The sequence below is a fragment of the Phalaenopsis equestris genome, unplaced genomic scaffold, assembly GCF_001263595.1.
Source record: "Phalaenopsis equestris unplaced genomic scaffold, ASM126359v1 Scaffold001105, whole genome shotgun sequence".
NCBI classification, from domain to species: Eukaryota; Viridiplantae; Streptophyta; class Magnoliopsida; order Asparagales; family Orchidaceae; genus Phalaenopsis; species Phalaenopsis equestris.
This window is the reverse complement of record NW_018165544.1, coordinates 185,721-201,993: the sequence shown is the minus strand read 5'-3', so window position 1 is coordinate 201,993 and position 16,273 is coordinate 185,721. Positions and strand designations below refer to the sequence as shown.

The window sequence follows — 16,273 nt, the reverse complement described above, 5'->3', positions numbered from 1 at the left end:
TAGTCTAGAAACACAAAAGTTATGAAGATATATATGCAATACTGCATAAAAGAGGTAATCCCGTAAATACAATTTGAAATTGTATGGTTAATAAAATCAAAAGGTAAACGAGGAAAAAATAGATAAAAATCTCTACAGAAGTAAAATGTTATGATGAAATTACCTCTTTCCATTGCAAGAAGATATTGATGAACTATCCTGATCCTACTGTTTAGCATTTTGATGGCACTATGTATACCAGTAAGGTGGGCCGCCACTGTTCAAAGAGAACTTGTAACTTCAGTATCGTTTTCTCTCAATAAAATAATACCCTAAAGAGCAATAATCTTAGATATATAGCATATATATTAGAGCAGTAATGCCAGGTCTAATGAAAAAGCTCACGTTGCGTAGCAGCAGAGCCTCCATCAGATGGTTTGAGGTGAGCTACATGATCAACTGAAATTCGTTCCGCCTCTACAGTCTTAAAGAAGTAAGACAAACCATAATAATTACAGTCACATTAAACCTGATTACCAATTAGTGAATTTAATTAAAAAAAAATACCTCAATGACATAATTTGATCGCACAAAGATCAGCTGAGGAATACCATCAATGACATGCAGTTCTTTGAGAAGAAAAGCCAAAATAAAGGGATGTTAGTTAATAGCAGGAAGTATTACTCTAAAAGTTGTGAATTTCAGCCAATGTTAAATATAAAATAGGTGGCAATTACAATAGAATCAAAAAAACCAAAGTATTGAAAATGAATGGCAAAGCTAGTGAATAATTCAATAGTCTAGGTACATACAAATCAATATAGGGTGGCAGCACAGATCTCATCCATGGTAAGAATGACATGCTAGTACATGAAAGAAAGTCGTAATGTACTAAAAGAACCTATTTCATGGTGTTTAGTCCAATATACATATTTAATACTACAACACTAGTAGTTCATACAGCTGGATTCATTTTTTAGTACTCTTATCTCTACTTTTCTTCTCATTAAAAGGTCGAACTTATCCATGGAAACTCCTTTAGTTGTAACCTACAAAAGATGCAATTCAAAACATCATTAAAAAGAAGGCACCAAAAGTAGAAGTACACTTTTGTATAAGAGCACAAAATCCTATTGTCTAGTTTCTTGTGCCCTGGATTTATGCTGACATACGGCTAGTAGTTCATACAGCTGGATTCATTTTTTAGTACTCTTATCTCTACTTTTCTTCTCATTAAAAGGTCGAACTTATCCATGGAAACTCCTTTAGTTGTAACCTACAAAAGATGCAATTCAAAACATCATTAAAAAGAAGGCACCAAAAGTAGAAGTACACTTTTGTATAAGAGCACAAAATCCTATTGTCTAGTTTCTTGTGCCCTGGACTTATGCTGACATACGGCTAGTAGTTCATACAGCTGGATTCATTTTTTAGTACTCTTATCTCTACTTTTCTTCTCATTAAAAGGTCGAACTTATCCATGGAAACTCCTTTAGTTGTAACCTACAAAAGATGCAATTCAAAACATCATTAAAAAGAAGGCACCAAAAGTAGAAGTACACTTTTGTATAAGAGCACAAAATCCTATTGTCTAGTTTCTTGTGCCCTGGACTTATGCTGACATACGGCTAGTAGTTCATACAGCTGGATTCATTTTTTAGTACTCTTATCTCTACTTTTCTTCTCATTAAAAGGTCGAACTTATCCATGGAAACTCCTTTAGTTGTAACCTACAAAAGATGCAATTCAAAACATCATTAAGAAGGCACCAAAAGTAGAAGCACACTTTTGTATAAGAGCACAAAATCCTATTGTCTAGTTTCTTGTGCCCTGGACTTATGCTGACATACGGCTAGTAGTTCATACAGCTGGATTCATTTTTTAGTACTCTTATCTCTACTTTTCTTCTCATTAAAAGGTCGAACTTATCCATGGAAACTCCTTTAGTTGTAACCTACAAAAGATGCAATTCAAAACATCATTAAGAAGGCACCAAAAGTAGAAGCACACTTTTGTATAAGAGCACAAAATCCTATTGTCTAGTTTCTTGTGCCCTGGACTTAAGCTGACATACGGCCCACCCTTTCCCATTGAGCCACATCAATTTCGGGCATGAAGCATTACTTGAAAAATTTTGTTCGAGGGGCCTTTTTTTATATATATGAAATAGCTAGATAACATTTTGGAAGTGCAAAAAAGCACAAATTCTATTAGTATTTAAAAACAAATGAAGAATGACAGGACATGATAAAAGCTCTTGAACAATAAAGGTAGCCAATTGTTTTGCATTCACATTACTGTAAAAGAAAAACAAGAATGCAAAATAATGCGCTATTTGCATGTGCTACTATTTTTTTTTAAAAAACTCATTTCATATAGAAACTTAATATTTTTAATAATAATAAAACTTTTTAATTTTACTGTTGCATTAATAAAACTGAGGTTGAAGAAGCTTTAAAGAAAATTAAGTGTGGAAAATCAGTAAAACCTGATGGTGGTATTCCAATAAAAGTGTGGAAATATTAAGGAGATTTAGAAATTTTTTGGCTTATTAAACTTTTTAATATTATTTTAAAAACTAAAAAGATGTCTCAGTGGAAGATAAGTATTTTGGTCCCTATTTTGAAGAATAAAGGGAATGCACAAGTGTGCGCAAATTATAGAGAAATTAAGTTAATTTGTCATACATTAAAACTATGGGAACAATTGAAAATAGATTAAGACATGATACAAAGATTTCTCAAAATCAATTTGGATTTATGTCAGGCAAGTCTAAAATAGAAGCTATAAATTTATTATGAGGTTTGATGGAGAAATACGGAGTAAGGAGGATCAACATATGATTTTGTTGAATTGGAAAAAGCTTATGATAAAATTTGAAGAGAAGTGCTTTGGAGAGTTTTAAAAAAAGAAATGTGTTCATACGACTTATATTCAAGTAATTAAAAATATGTATATTACAGTTGTTATGCTCGAACAGGAAGAGGATTGAACAAGTATTTTCTTATTTCAGTTGGATTACATACAGGGCATTAAGCCCATATCTTTTTTCTTTAGTTATGGAGCTCTTACTAGACATTTACAGAATGATGCACCTGAGTGTATGCTTTCACTGATCATATCCTTCTAGAGAGAGTTTAGAAAAATTTTAAATTATAGAGATCAACTTTAAAGTGTAAATGCTTTTGTTTGAGTGGATCTAAAATTAAATACAAAAAATTTAATTTTAGTACTAGTAGATCTAGTGGTTGGGTTGTAACAATGGATGATCAAGCAATTAAAAAGAGTGAACGTTTTAAATATCTAGGGCCTAATGTTCAAAGTGATGACGATATAGATAGAGATGTTCTCAGTTGAATTTAAGTTGGATGGTTAAAGTGGAGAAATGCATTGGGACTATTGTGTGATAGAAAAGTACTTCTTAGACCTAAAGGACAATTTTATAAGATGGTGGTTGGACCTGCAACACTTTATGGCAAAGAATGTTAGCCTATAAAAGAGAATCATAAAACTAAGTTAAGTGTTGCTGGAATGAGAATGCTTGGGTTGATTAGTGGTTTTAAACTTAGAGACAAAATGCAAAATGAATATATCTTTGAAAGGGTTGGTGTAGTTCCAATAGTAGACAAGACTAGAGGGTCATCTAAGATGATTTGGTTACACTCATCGTCGACCATCTGATGACCTAGTTAGAAGAATAGATGTTTTAAATTTCACTTAGGTTAAGAGAGGTAGAGGTAGACTTAAAAAGACTTGGGCATGTTACAAAAAATATGAGCTTACTTTTTATTATTAAATGAAAATATGACACTAAATAGGAAACAATTGAGAAAAAGGATTCATGTAGCCGAACCCACTTAAAGGGATAATGGCTTGTTGTTGTTGTTGTTGTTGTTGTTGTTGTATTTCATATAGAGACAGAAAAAAATAATAGTTGTATTTTTATAAACTTGGATATGTTTCTGCATGAATGTGTAAGACAATAATTACATGCACATTCATAAGTATGTTTGTAGAAATATATTTGATTTGCTAATCTCACCATAAATGTGCGTATATTTCAAGAATTGCATCTCTATATTTGTATCACCCTAATCCCTTTAAAAACATGCACAAATAATTTTGTTGTTGAAATTAGACTTATCTCAACTACTCAAGGCCAACCTTATAAATCATTCTCAAAAAGTATGCCAAAATGTAAACCAGGGTGCAACAAGTGTAGCAAGTGTAAGAAACCCAAAAAAAACATGGCCCGAACATGAAAATATGACCCGAACATGTATAAGTATACCAAACCCAAAAAGTATACTCCCAAAAATTAAAAAAGCCACAATAAACCAGAGTACAGCAAGTGTAAGAAACCGAGGGCAAGATTTATCTTTAGCCTTTAAAACACGTTGCATCCAGAAGAGCCTACAGTTTAAAACCAGAGCATTTAGCCTGAAATGTAATAAATAGTAGTTCAAGTCAAGTAAAAAGTATGTATAATCCCCAAAATGTACTCCCTGCAAGAAAACATAAAGATGCACCAAAGTGGAGTATGCCAACAATGAACTTCCTGCCATATCTAAATCCTACATTAGTAGAACTTGCAGGTAGCAAAAGAAACAGTCCCCCTTCTCATGCAAAAGAAACAAAATAGCAGTGAGAGGAGAGCACCGAGCAATAAAAACGCAATAAAAACCAAAATCCAAACCATTATATAGACTTTCCAAATCTTGCAGAAAAAGATCTTTATCACACAAAAGAGACCATACAGGAAACAGTTTTATAAGACAAATATTGTAAGGCATAGCAACCATAAGCAGAAAGTAAAATGGGGCATAACTTCCCAACATAAAAGGCATAGCAATGTAAGGCATCCCATAATGCCAGAAACAGCTAAATACCTGACCAACAAAATATTCTGGGTCACCAAATGTCAAGGAAGAGCTCATGATAAGAAATAAAACACTCAGAGAAACAACACAAAAGACGCCGAAAATCATAGCAGGAAAAATCTAGGCACTAATGCAAGGAGCCTCCAGCAAATCTCCTTGGATAAGAGTGTAAAGAAAAGGAGGTATATCACCAATGTGAATGCCATCAAACTTCTTTTTAGCTAACCAATCCGCAGGAGTGTTTCCTTCCCTAAGAATGAAACTATATTGTATATTAAGATAATTTATTTCTATAAAAGTCAGTATACGCTTCAGTAAAGTAATGAAGTGTCACACAGGTTCATCACCAACTTAAGATATTAAAAAGCTATTATGAATCTGTTTCCAAAACCACCATGTTAATATGACAAGAAACAATAACTTGCAGAGCTGCAAACACAGCCCAAGCTTCTGCTTCAAGAGGGGAAGAAGCAATACAAGGGGAGGCAAAGTAAAGAATGCACCTCCCATTAATATCTCGAAACAAACCGCCCACTCTAGCAGCATTAGGTGTAAAACTACCATCAATATTTGTTTTTATCCAACCTTGAGAGGGTGGTTTCCAACTAATTAAAGTTGGTGTCCTACCACTCCCATGTATAAGAGAAGTATCAGATGCATTCACAGCTCTCAAAGTTTTAAGATAGTTGGCCAAAATAAGTGAGACAGTAATAATGAGATTGGGATGAGAAACATCATATTTATGGCTATTTCAAGCCAACCAAATAAACAACAAAACTATTAAAAGAAAATAATACAATTTGTAATGAATATAACTTGTGACTTCATGTTTTCCAAGCTCTATAGTGGTGGTCAAACGATACCAAAATAGCTCTCAAATTGCTTCTACACATCTATAGCAAAAAGACATGCATAAAATAGATGATAAGAAGACTCAGCATCCTTCTTACAATTATAGCAAAAGGAGGCAAGTCTCAAGTCTTCTTTCATCTTAAGAATATTAAGAATATCAAGTGGCAAAATATTATGAAAAAATTTTCATAAAAAGAAAGAGATAGAAGGAAAAATATATTGATGTCATATATATGAACTCTATTTCCAATATGAAAATTTATATATATGAGAATAAAATATTTTAGTAATAGAAGTTCTGGAAGTAAATTTTCACAAAGGAACATCCCAATTATGCACATTTATAGGAATTTTAGCAATATAAAGGGTTGCCTCACCAACTAAAAAGATGAGCTTAGTGAGATTCCAGCTGTCATTCATCCAGCAATCAAAGACAAGTAAATTGGTGTCAGATATTGAGTGAGATAAGGTTGTAAAATTTGATAATCCCCATTGATGATAGCCTTCATAAGGGATGTGGGTATGATAGCAAGTATGATAGCCTTCCAGATTTTAGAACCCCCCACCTTTCATGTAAATATGGAAGAGTGTATAAAAGTGCAATATTTATGATACATAAACTGAGCTCATAGAGATTCTCCATATTTAAATTTAAATCAGAGCTTGCACATGTTTATATCAATGATTTATTGCAAAGTTTTAAAGTCAAGTCTCCCAGAAGAGACAGTTTTGTTAATCTTCTTCCAATTAGCCAAAATTTTACTAGATTGAGTATCACTCCAAAGAAATTTATTAAAAAGCACTTCAAGAGTTTTTTAGGTGTTCTTCTTCGTTTTAAGAACTTGCATAGCATATAAAGGTAAACTACATATCACACTTTTCAACAAGGTAAGTCTGTCACCATTGGACAAGAAAGTGTTTCTCCAATCATTTATTTTAGATTTAATTTTGTCCACTACGTCATCCATTTGAATTTGTTTCCTCATCCCTCTGAGAATGTTCGCACCAAGATATTTAATGTGAAGTTTTGCAAGTATGCATCCAGTGAAAGTGGAAGCCCAACTTTTAATATTTTGATGAACATTTTTCTCAAAATATATAGAACATTTAACCAAATTAAAGAATAAACCAGAGGTTTTCTGAAAATCAATCAAGAGATGCATAATAGATTTTATAGTAGATTTACTAGCATTAAAGAACAAAATAGCATCATCAGCATATGCAAAGTGGCTAACCAGTATTTTAGATTTATGAGAATAATGAATGTGAGGATGTTGTATATGCAGATTATTAACAAGCCTGGAGAGAGTCAAATACAATTATGAAAATAATAGGAGAAAGAGGGCCTCCTTATTTAATGTCTCTGTAAGCATAAAAGAAACGATAAGCTTTACCATTAACAAGCACATTATAATGATTATTTGTTAACCATCTTTTAATAAGTAAATAGAAATCTTGATGAAAGTCTTTAGCCTCTCCCTGTTTAATACCTCTGTAAGCAGAAAAAAAACCATAAGTTTTACCATGAACAAGCACACTGTAATGATTATTTGTTAACCATCTTTTAATAAGTAAACAGAAATCCTGAAGAAAGTCTTTAGCCTGCAAAACATTAAGAATGAAATCTCAGCTAATAGTACCAAAGGCATTCTTGATATCAAGTTTAAAAACCATATTACCATCTCTATATTTTTTATCCAAGTTTTCAATCATTTCCTATACCAGTAAGATGTTATCAATAATCTCTCTCTTTAATGAAAGCAAATTAATGTGAAGAGATGATTTTAGAGAGATGTGGTTGCAGTCTATTCACAATCAACTTACTCAACAATTTAGATATAACAGTGGTAAGAGAAATAGGACGAAGATTATCCCAAGAAATATTGTCATTAGCTTTGGGGATGAGCACAATCAAGGCAGAGCTTAAAGACTTACATAGATTTTTCTCAGCAAAAAAACTTTGAATAGCACTAGTGACTTCTTTCTTGATGATATCCCAACAGTGAACATAGAAAAATAAGGAGAACCTATCAGAATCCGGGGCTTTGTTAGGACATATGGATTTAAAGTCAGAGAGAATTTCATTTTCATTAAGAGCTTGAATTAATGAGAAAGTGTTGATGTAGTTGGTTTACTTAGCAAAAATGTTAGAATACAGGGGTAACTTATAAAGTTGACTGATAAAGCTCAGTAAAAAAAATCACAGCATTTTCACCAATATCTTGTATGTTAGTTAAAATGTTCTCATTAACATTTTTAATCTTCATAATATTATTGATATTCCTTCTATGTTTTAGAGTAGCATAAAAATAATTTATGTTTTTATCACCAGTAATAAAAGATATATCATTAGTTTTCTGTTGGAGGAGTTTCTCTTCCAAAGTGATTGCAGCCAATAAAGAAAGATGAGCTTAGGTCACAGTTTCCACCATAGCATGTGAGTCATTAACATGAGTCTCTAACTGATCCATCGTATGCTGAGCCTCTAATGCTTTATTGAGCACATTCTCAAAAACCTAATGATTTCATTTTTTGAGATGAGCAACTAATTTTTTATGCATTTGTCATAGGAAAAATGAGGGTATCCCAACACCATCAAATTTTTAACTATGTTGCACAATACTCAAAAAAGTATCATGAGCAGTCCATATATTAAAAAATTTAAATATGAAAATAGAAGGCTTGACATTAAAAGTAAGTAGAATGAGGTTATGATCAGAAGATGCATAGCTTATATGTTGAACTCGAATGATTGAATAATGATTTAAGAAAGCTGAGCTTTCCAAGTAACGATCAAGCCTTTGGAAAAGAAAACCTCTCCTCCAAGTATAGGGTGACCCAGAATAGCCAAAGTCAAAAAGTCCAGCTCCTGCAATTGAGTTACAAAACGATTTGTGAGGGTATTATCACATCTACTACCCCCTTTCTTCTCAGATGACTTCATAACCATGTTAAAGTCTCCACCCACAAATCAATTTTCACTAATAGAATCACCCATACATTCTAATTTCTGTCACAATAAAAATTTATCTTGTAAAAGAGGGCATAGACAAAAGTGTCCCACCCATGAAAATTTTTCATCTTAAAATGTGTTAAGACAAGTTGCTCCTCATCTTCAGCAATAGATAATATAACAGAGTGTTTTCAAAAGATTCAAATTTTGTTATTCTTGTTATAAAAGGTGTGGTAGCTTTTGAATTTCATCAATATATTGTTTTTGTTAACATGCACAAGAGACTCTAAAATAACAAAAATGAAGATTTTATAGACCCTACAGAAATGTTTGAGTCTATTAAGGGAGGAATGGTCCGCCACTCCCCTAATATTTCAAATCATGATATTAAACATGATGTCTTAAAGCAGCCCTCATAGAAAATCTAGAAGGGTTGTCTAATTGTTCTCCATCAGAATAATATATACCTTCTTGTGTAATGTTAATTGCATTAAGATTAGAATGTTCATTGTTTCTTTCAACCTTCTTTCTACCATGTTTTTCAACTTATCATTCATTCTCTAAAACATTAGTAACAAGTTGTAGTGGGGTATTTCTGGCTTCTATGAAGGTGAATGGATGAGAAAATCTTTCATCTGGCTATCTCTGATTTTCCAAAGTGTTATCAATGTGAAGAGTGGTATTGCTATGAGTAGGAGAAAAAGAAATTTCAACAGACAGTGGGAATATCAGTTTTAATAGCATCAATGTTTCCTTCAGGCAATGTTTGCTGAGCATGTGCATCAATAGTAGTAGGAAATGAATTTTCTTTAAATAAATCACCACTTTGTATGTGAGAGTTATACTTAGTATCTGTCTCAACATTAGTGGGTGTCCTCGTGAATAGTATGATTGTGGTTTTCAGGAAGAGTAGAGGTTGACTCCCAGTGGTTGCTTTAAGATAGGGATTCAATCTATAACAAAGAGATGTTGGATGCCCAAATAAAGAGCAATAAGTACAATATGGGGAGTGGCGTTCAATTTCCATTTGTTCTCAAAAACTTTGATATTGAAGGCCAATTCAAATTTCATTACAAAAGGGTTGGGTAGTGTCCCTTTCAACTAGGACACGAGCTTCAGAAAGCCTTGTAATAGCAAAAGTGGCACTGTCCATTTTTAAATGTTTACCATAAGCAGCAGCCAAAGAAAAAAGAATCTCATGATTGAAAAGATGTAATTTGAGACCTAGGAACCGAATCCGAACAGATAATAAGTGACAATTCAAACTTAGGATCGAAATTAATAAACTATTTTAAAAATTTCATAACACAATTATCAATTCTCAAAAATCTCTTAGCAAAAAAGTCGGGTATAGTCCTCATCGTTCGCAAGTTGTATCAATATATGTCTTCCATCCAAGATCCCAACTTTCCACCAGCCCGTTAGCTTTAGCACTTCAAATTCCCTTCGAATTAAATCAATCTTAGGATGCTCATACATAAATTTACCAACCAAAGCTAATCGACAGAAAGAAGCAAGTATCGAAGTCTCAACCTCAGAGATATACATAGCAAGCTTTCCATTCTTTTTCCCAAGTTTTTTAATGAAGGAATAATCCCCTCCAACATTTAGAGTATCATGAAAGCCTTGCGGGAAGAGGCAGGAGGTGGGAGTGTCGGATGGCCCTCCACCCTCGTTTAAAACCGCATCAATGAAAGTTCGAGTAGCAGTAAGCATTCTAAAAAACGAAAGCAAACTAAGAAAAACCGAGCAATGGAAGGATTTCACCAACCATTGCACGCAGGAAAGAGAGGGAAACCGAAATCGCCAGAGCAGAGGTTTGCCCCTCGTTCCCGCATGCTTTGGCTGGTGAGATCTTTCTCTTTGCTCGGTTTTATTTCGATTGCTTTCGTTTTTTTGGAATGCCTACTGATAGAAGTTTTGTTGATGTGATTTTAGATGGGGGTGAGGGTCATAAGACACTCCTACTATCTGTCTATTTCCGCAAGGTTTTCACAATACTTTAAATGTTGGAGGGGATTATACCTTTATTAAGAAACTTGGGAAAAAGAACGGGATGTTGAGTCTTCGATTTCGGCTTCTTCCTGTCGATTAGCGCTTGTTGGTAAATTTATGTATGGGCATCCTAAAGTTGATTTAATTCAAAAGGAGTTTGAAATGCTCAAGCTTGCGGGTTGGTGGAAGGTTGGGATTTTGAATGGAAGGCATATTTTAATTCAACTTGCAAATGATGACGATTACATCAGGCTTTTTGCTAAGAGGTTTTTGAGAATTGATAATCGTATTATGAAATTTCTGAAATGGCCTTTTGATTTTGATCATAAGACTGAATTACCGATTATATCTATTTGAATTTGTTTCCCAAGTTTCAAATTACATCTTTTCAATCATGAAATTCTCTTTTCTTTGGTCGTTGTTTATGGCAAACAGTTTAAAATGTACAGTGTTACTTTCATTATTACAAGGCCCTCTGAAGCTTGTGTCTTGGTTGAAAGAGACATTATCCAACACTTTTGTAAAAAAATTTGGATTGACTCTCAACATCAAGGTTATTGGCAACAGGTGGAAATTAAACGTCATTCCTCATATTGTACTCATTGCTTTATGTTTGGGCACCCCACATCCCTCAGTTATCAATTAAATCCCCACCTTAAAACAAACACTGGTCGTCAACCTACTACTCTTCCTGAAATCTATGCTCCTACTACTCATCAAGGCACACACCTACTAGTGTTAAGGCTGATAAAGAGCATAACCCTCCCATGCAACTATTTCCTAAAGGAAACATTGATACTACTAACACTGATCTTACCAATATGTCTATTGTAAATTTTTCACCTCCTACTCATAACAATACCACCTCACATATAGATATCACTTTGGAAACTCATATGTAGCCTAATGAAAGAAGTTCTCAGTCATCCACCTCAAAAGATGTCACAAATGACCAATTACAACTCGTTACTAATGCATTAGAAAATAAATGGCAAGTTCAAAGACATTCTAGAAAAAAAGCTAAAAGAAACAACGAACTCTCTGATCTTAATGCAAACAACATTATACAATAAATCATCTACTATTCTGATGGAGAGTTATTAGACAACCCTTCTAGATCTTCTAGGAGATTTGTGCTTAAGACATCATGATTTGGAATATTAGATGAGTAGCTGACCCTTCCTCTCTTAATAGACTCAAACATCTTTGTAGAGTTCATAAAATCTTCATTTTTGCTATTTTAGAGCCTCTTGTGCATGCTAACAAAAACAGGATATTGCAGACATTCAAAAAAAATAACAAGAATAACAAAATTTGGATTTTTTAAAAGCATTCAATTATATTATCTTTTGTGGATGATGTGAAACAATTTATTTTAACTCAGTTTAAGATGAAAAAATTTCATGGGTGGGATACTTTTTTTATGTCAGCTCTCTTTTGCAAAATAAATATTTGTTGTGGCAGAAATGAGAGCTAAATAGTGATTTATCAATGAAAATTGGTTTGTAGGTGGAGACTTTAACATGGATATGAAGCCATCTGAAAAGAAAGGGGGTGACAGATGTGGCAATGCTCTCATAAATCGTTTTTGTAACTCAATTGCAGGGGCTAGTCTTTTTGACCTGGGCTACTCTGTGTCACCCTATACTTGGAGAAGGAGTTTATTTTTCCAAAGGCTTTATAGATACTTGGAAACTCTGTCTTCTTAAATTATTATTCAATCATTCGGGTCCAACACCTAAGCTATGTATCTTCTGATCATAATCTCATCTTATTCACCTTAGTTTTTAATATCAAACATTTTATTTCCATATTTAAATTTCTTAATATATGGACTACTCATGATACTTTTTTGAGTGTTGTGTAGCAGGCTTGATAAGTTGATGGTATTGGGAGACCCAGGTTTATTTTATGGCAATTACATAAAAAACTAGTTGTTCATCTCAGAAAATGGAACCATCAAGTTTTTAGAGAATGTGCATAGTAAAGTGTTGGAGGCTCAGCATAGGGTAGATCAGTTAGAGGCTTGTGATATTGACTAACCTGCTTTGGTGGAAACTGTGACACAAGTTCATCTATCTTTATTGGATGTAATCACTTTGCAAGAAAACCTCCTCCAACAGAAAATTAATGATATATCTTTTATTGTTGATGATAGAAACACAAATTATTTTCATGCTACTTTAAAGCATAGAATGAACATTGATAGTATTATGAAGATTTAAAATGTCAACTTTCACATTTTAACTAATATGAAGGATATTAGTGAAAATACTGTGTTTTATTTTACTGAGTTTTATCAGTCTTCTTTACAAGTTACTCCTGTTGATTCTAATATTTTTTGTGATGAAAATAGTTACATTAACACTCTCTCCTTAACCCAAGCTCCTGATAAAAATGAAATTATCTCTGCTTTTAAATCCATATGTCCCAACAAAGCCCCAGGTTTTGATGGTTTCTCCTCATCTTTCTATATTCACTGTTGGGACTTTATCAAGAAAGAGGTCATTCTTGTCATTTAAAGTTTTTTTTTTTTTTGTGGATAATCCGGGTAAGTATTTCAGCTATGCCTTGATTGTGCTCATCCCAAAAGGTAATGACAAGATTTCTTAAGACAATTTTCATCATATTTCTCTTAGCACGGTTCTATCTAAAGTATTGAGTAAACTGATTGTGAATAGGTTGCAGCCACGTCTCTCTAAAATTATCGCTCAACGGTAATCTGTTTTCATTAAAGGCAGAGAGATTACTGATAACATCCTCTTGGCATAAGAAATGATTGAATACTTTGATAAAAAATATAAAGGGAAAACATGGTATTTAAACTTGCTATCAAAAAGGCATTTGACACCATTAGTTGGGATTTCATTCTTAATATTTTTACATGTTAAAGGCTTTCATCAGGAGTTTAGCTTACTTATTAAAAGATGATTAGCAAATAACTATTACAGTGTGCTTGTTAATAGTAAAGCTCATGAGTTCTTTTCTGCATACAGAAGCATTAAACAGAGAGATCTTCTTTCTCCTACCATTTTTATAATTGCTTTTGATTATCTCTCCAGACTTATTAATAATTTATATATACAACATACATCCAATATTATCATAAATTTAAAATATTGGTTAGTCATCTTGCATATGCTGATATTATTTTGTTCTCTAATACAGTAAGTCTGCTATAAAAGCTATTATGCATCTTTTGACTGATTTTGAGAAACCTCTAGTTTATTCTTTAATTTGGCTAAATGCTCTTATATTTTGGGAAAAATGTTCATCAAAATGTTAAAGTTGAGCTTTCACATTCACTGGATGTAAACTTGCTAAATTTCTCATTAAATATCTTAGTGTAAATATTCTCACAGAGAGGAGAAAGAAAATTCAAATTGATAAGGTTGTTGACAAAATTAAATCCAAAATCAATGATTGAAGAAAATTTTTTTTGTCCAACGATGGTAGGTTTACCTTGTTGAAAAGTGTGTTGTTTATTCTAACTTTATACACTATGCAAGTTCTTAAAACTAAGAAGACCACCCAAAAAACTTTTTAAGTGCTTGTCGGCCGTTTTTTTTGTTTTTAACTTTAACTTTCGTTGGTCTGAAAAAGTGAATGATTTTGTGATTTTGAAAATAATTTAAATATAAATATAACTTTTTTTTTTAAATGTAACATTTTAATTTTAAAATAGGTGAGACCGGGTCTCACATTTAAGTAGTTTAGATGATTGAATACAATACTACAGGTAATACACTTATCCCGAAGAATAAATATATCACTTGTAATAGGGATTCAATCAAATAGACTAAAGAATTTGTGACATTCATATTGGTCTGCGAAATATTTTATAAAAAGGCCAACAAGTTCCCCTACCTAACATAAAAAATTAGATAGGGTTTATTTTATCTGGGTTCCTGGTTCCCTTAATTACATCTTAAATGATCGAAATCACTTAAGAAAACTCTCGATTAAGATAAGATGGTTTTGTTTTCAGGATTTCAATGTTTAGGATTTCACGATTGGACATGAGAAAATCAAATGGGAATGGCTCAAAATATGAACAGTTATTTAAGGAATCCAAAGGGGAGAAAAGTAGGGGGTATCACAGATCTGGGGAAAACCCCGGTGAACTCCCAACTATCCTATTATTCGGCTTTATGTCTTTGAAGTGATGGTTATTTGATATTTCAATCCTGCAAATTATTTAAGATTTAGGACTTATGTTTGCACAATGTCAGACTGTGCAAATAGCCTAAAAGACAGGAGAATTTACACCGTACCGTACGGTAACCTCGGAATCCTAAAACGTTAGGACTTGTAATTGTACAACAAAGTTGTACAAAAAGCCTAAAGAATGATCCTATGGGTTGTTATTTAAACTGAAGATAATAATAGGTGATGTGAATGTGTTCATGTGATGTGAAGATGTTTCGTTGCTGCAGATCCACCTGGAAATTGTTCCTCGTCGAGCTGCCCACGATGTTTGCTCCAAACTCCTCGTAGTAGCACCTCCTGATTTAGTTTTAGTTTTGAACATGCTCCTGACCACTAGGTTATCCTAAACTAAGGCATAGTGTATCAAAGTAACTAAGCATGTTGTGTGAAAGAAAAGTAATAATGCACTGTATAGTAAAGAGAAAAGACTAACATGCTGACAGAAGAGCATAACATGCTAGGGAAGCAGTATAACAGGCTATTACTTTAAAATAAAATATTGTAATGTAAATTAAACCTGTACACCTGAGAGGTTCATTGCTCCTTTAAATTTAGCTAGTATGCGCTGTGTAAAAGAGGAAAGTATGATCTGAAAAAGGACTTAACAAAAACAGGTAAATCGTAGGAAAAAGATAAACAAATAAATGAAACACGATATCACATATAAAGGACCAAAAATAGGAAATTTATATGTGATATTGGAATGTCCGCAATTGCTAGGAGGATTTGAATATAGGACAAACTCAAATCCCGGAACATTGGGTTTCAGTTTTGGTCAAGTTAAGGTAAGAATTTCATTATTTGATTTAATTAAATCAGTCATGAGTCACAATCTAGTGCACCCTAATGCCTAGTTTCCTACTTATCTTCTAAACTGAGGTTAGATGTTTGGATTTCTTAGTGTCATTTGAAAATTAGGATGATAAACTATCTCTTAGGTTGTGCTTCTAAAATCTAAGATGCCTGCACTTTAGGTTAGACCTGCACTTTAGGTTAAACTTGAAGTGTCCTACTTGAAGTGTCCTAAGGTGTCTAATCTCAATTAAGTGTCTTTCCACTAACCCTCAATAATCTATAGATCCAGCTTAGCTCGCTACCGAACTCCTAAAACCTAGGGGTAAACTCATAGTCTTGGCAAAAGAGTTGTGAGTTGTGCTTTAATCCTAGTTAAAGGGATTGAATTTTAAATTGATTCAAAGCTTAAAGGATCTAAGAGTAAGTCCACTAATCTCTCAATCGTTAGCTAAATTCTCATTTCTTCTGATTCCAACTAGTCTTCCAATTTGTAATTTATTTTTCCTTGTGTAAAAGAAAAGATGGATGGTTCGCTACCCTATCTCCTCTTTAGATTGTATCATCCAAAAAATTCAAATTTCAATTTCAATTCTCTCATCTTCTCTTTCCC

At 33.1% G+C, this 16,273-nt stretch overlaps 1 protein-coding gene across 1 annotated transcript in view; it reads right to left on the bottom strand.

Moving 5' to 3' along the window:
* Positions 1-16,273, bottom strand: part of LOC110033168 (COP9 signalosome complex subunit 6a-like) — a 61,294-nt gene that overhangs the window by 15,156 nt on the left and 29,865 nt on the right. Inside the window, exons 4-6 of the mRNA XM_020737063.1 lie at positions 547-608; positions 385-463; positions 164-256 (exon numbers count right to left, since the gene is read on the bottom strand). Of these exons, the coding sequence (XP_020592722.1) occupies positions 164-256; positions 385-463; positions 547-608 (234 nt within the window). The remainder of the gene's footprint in view (positions 1-163; positions 257-384; positions 464-546; positions 609-16,273) is intronic.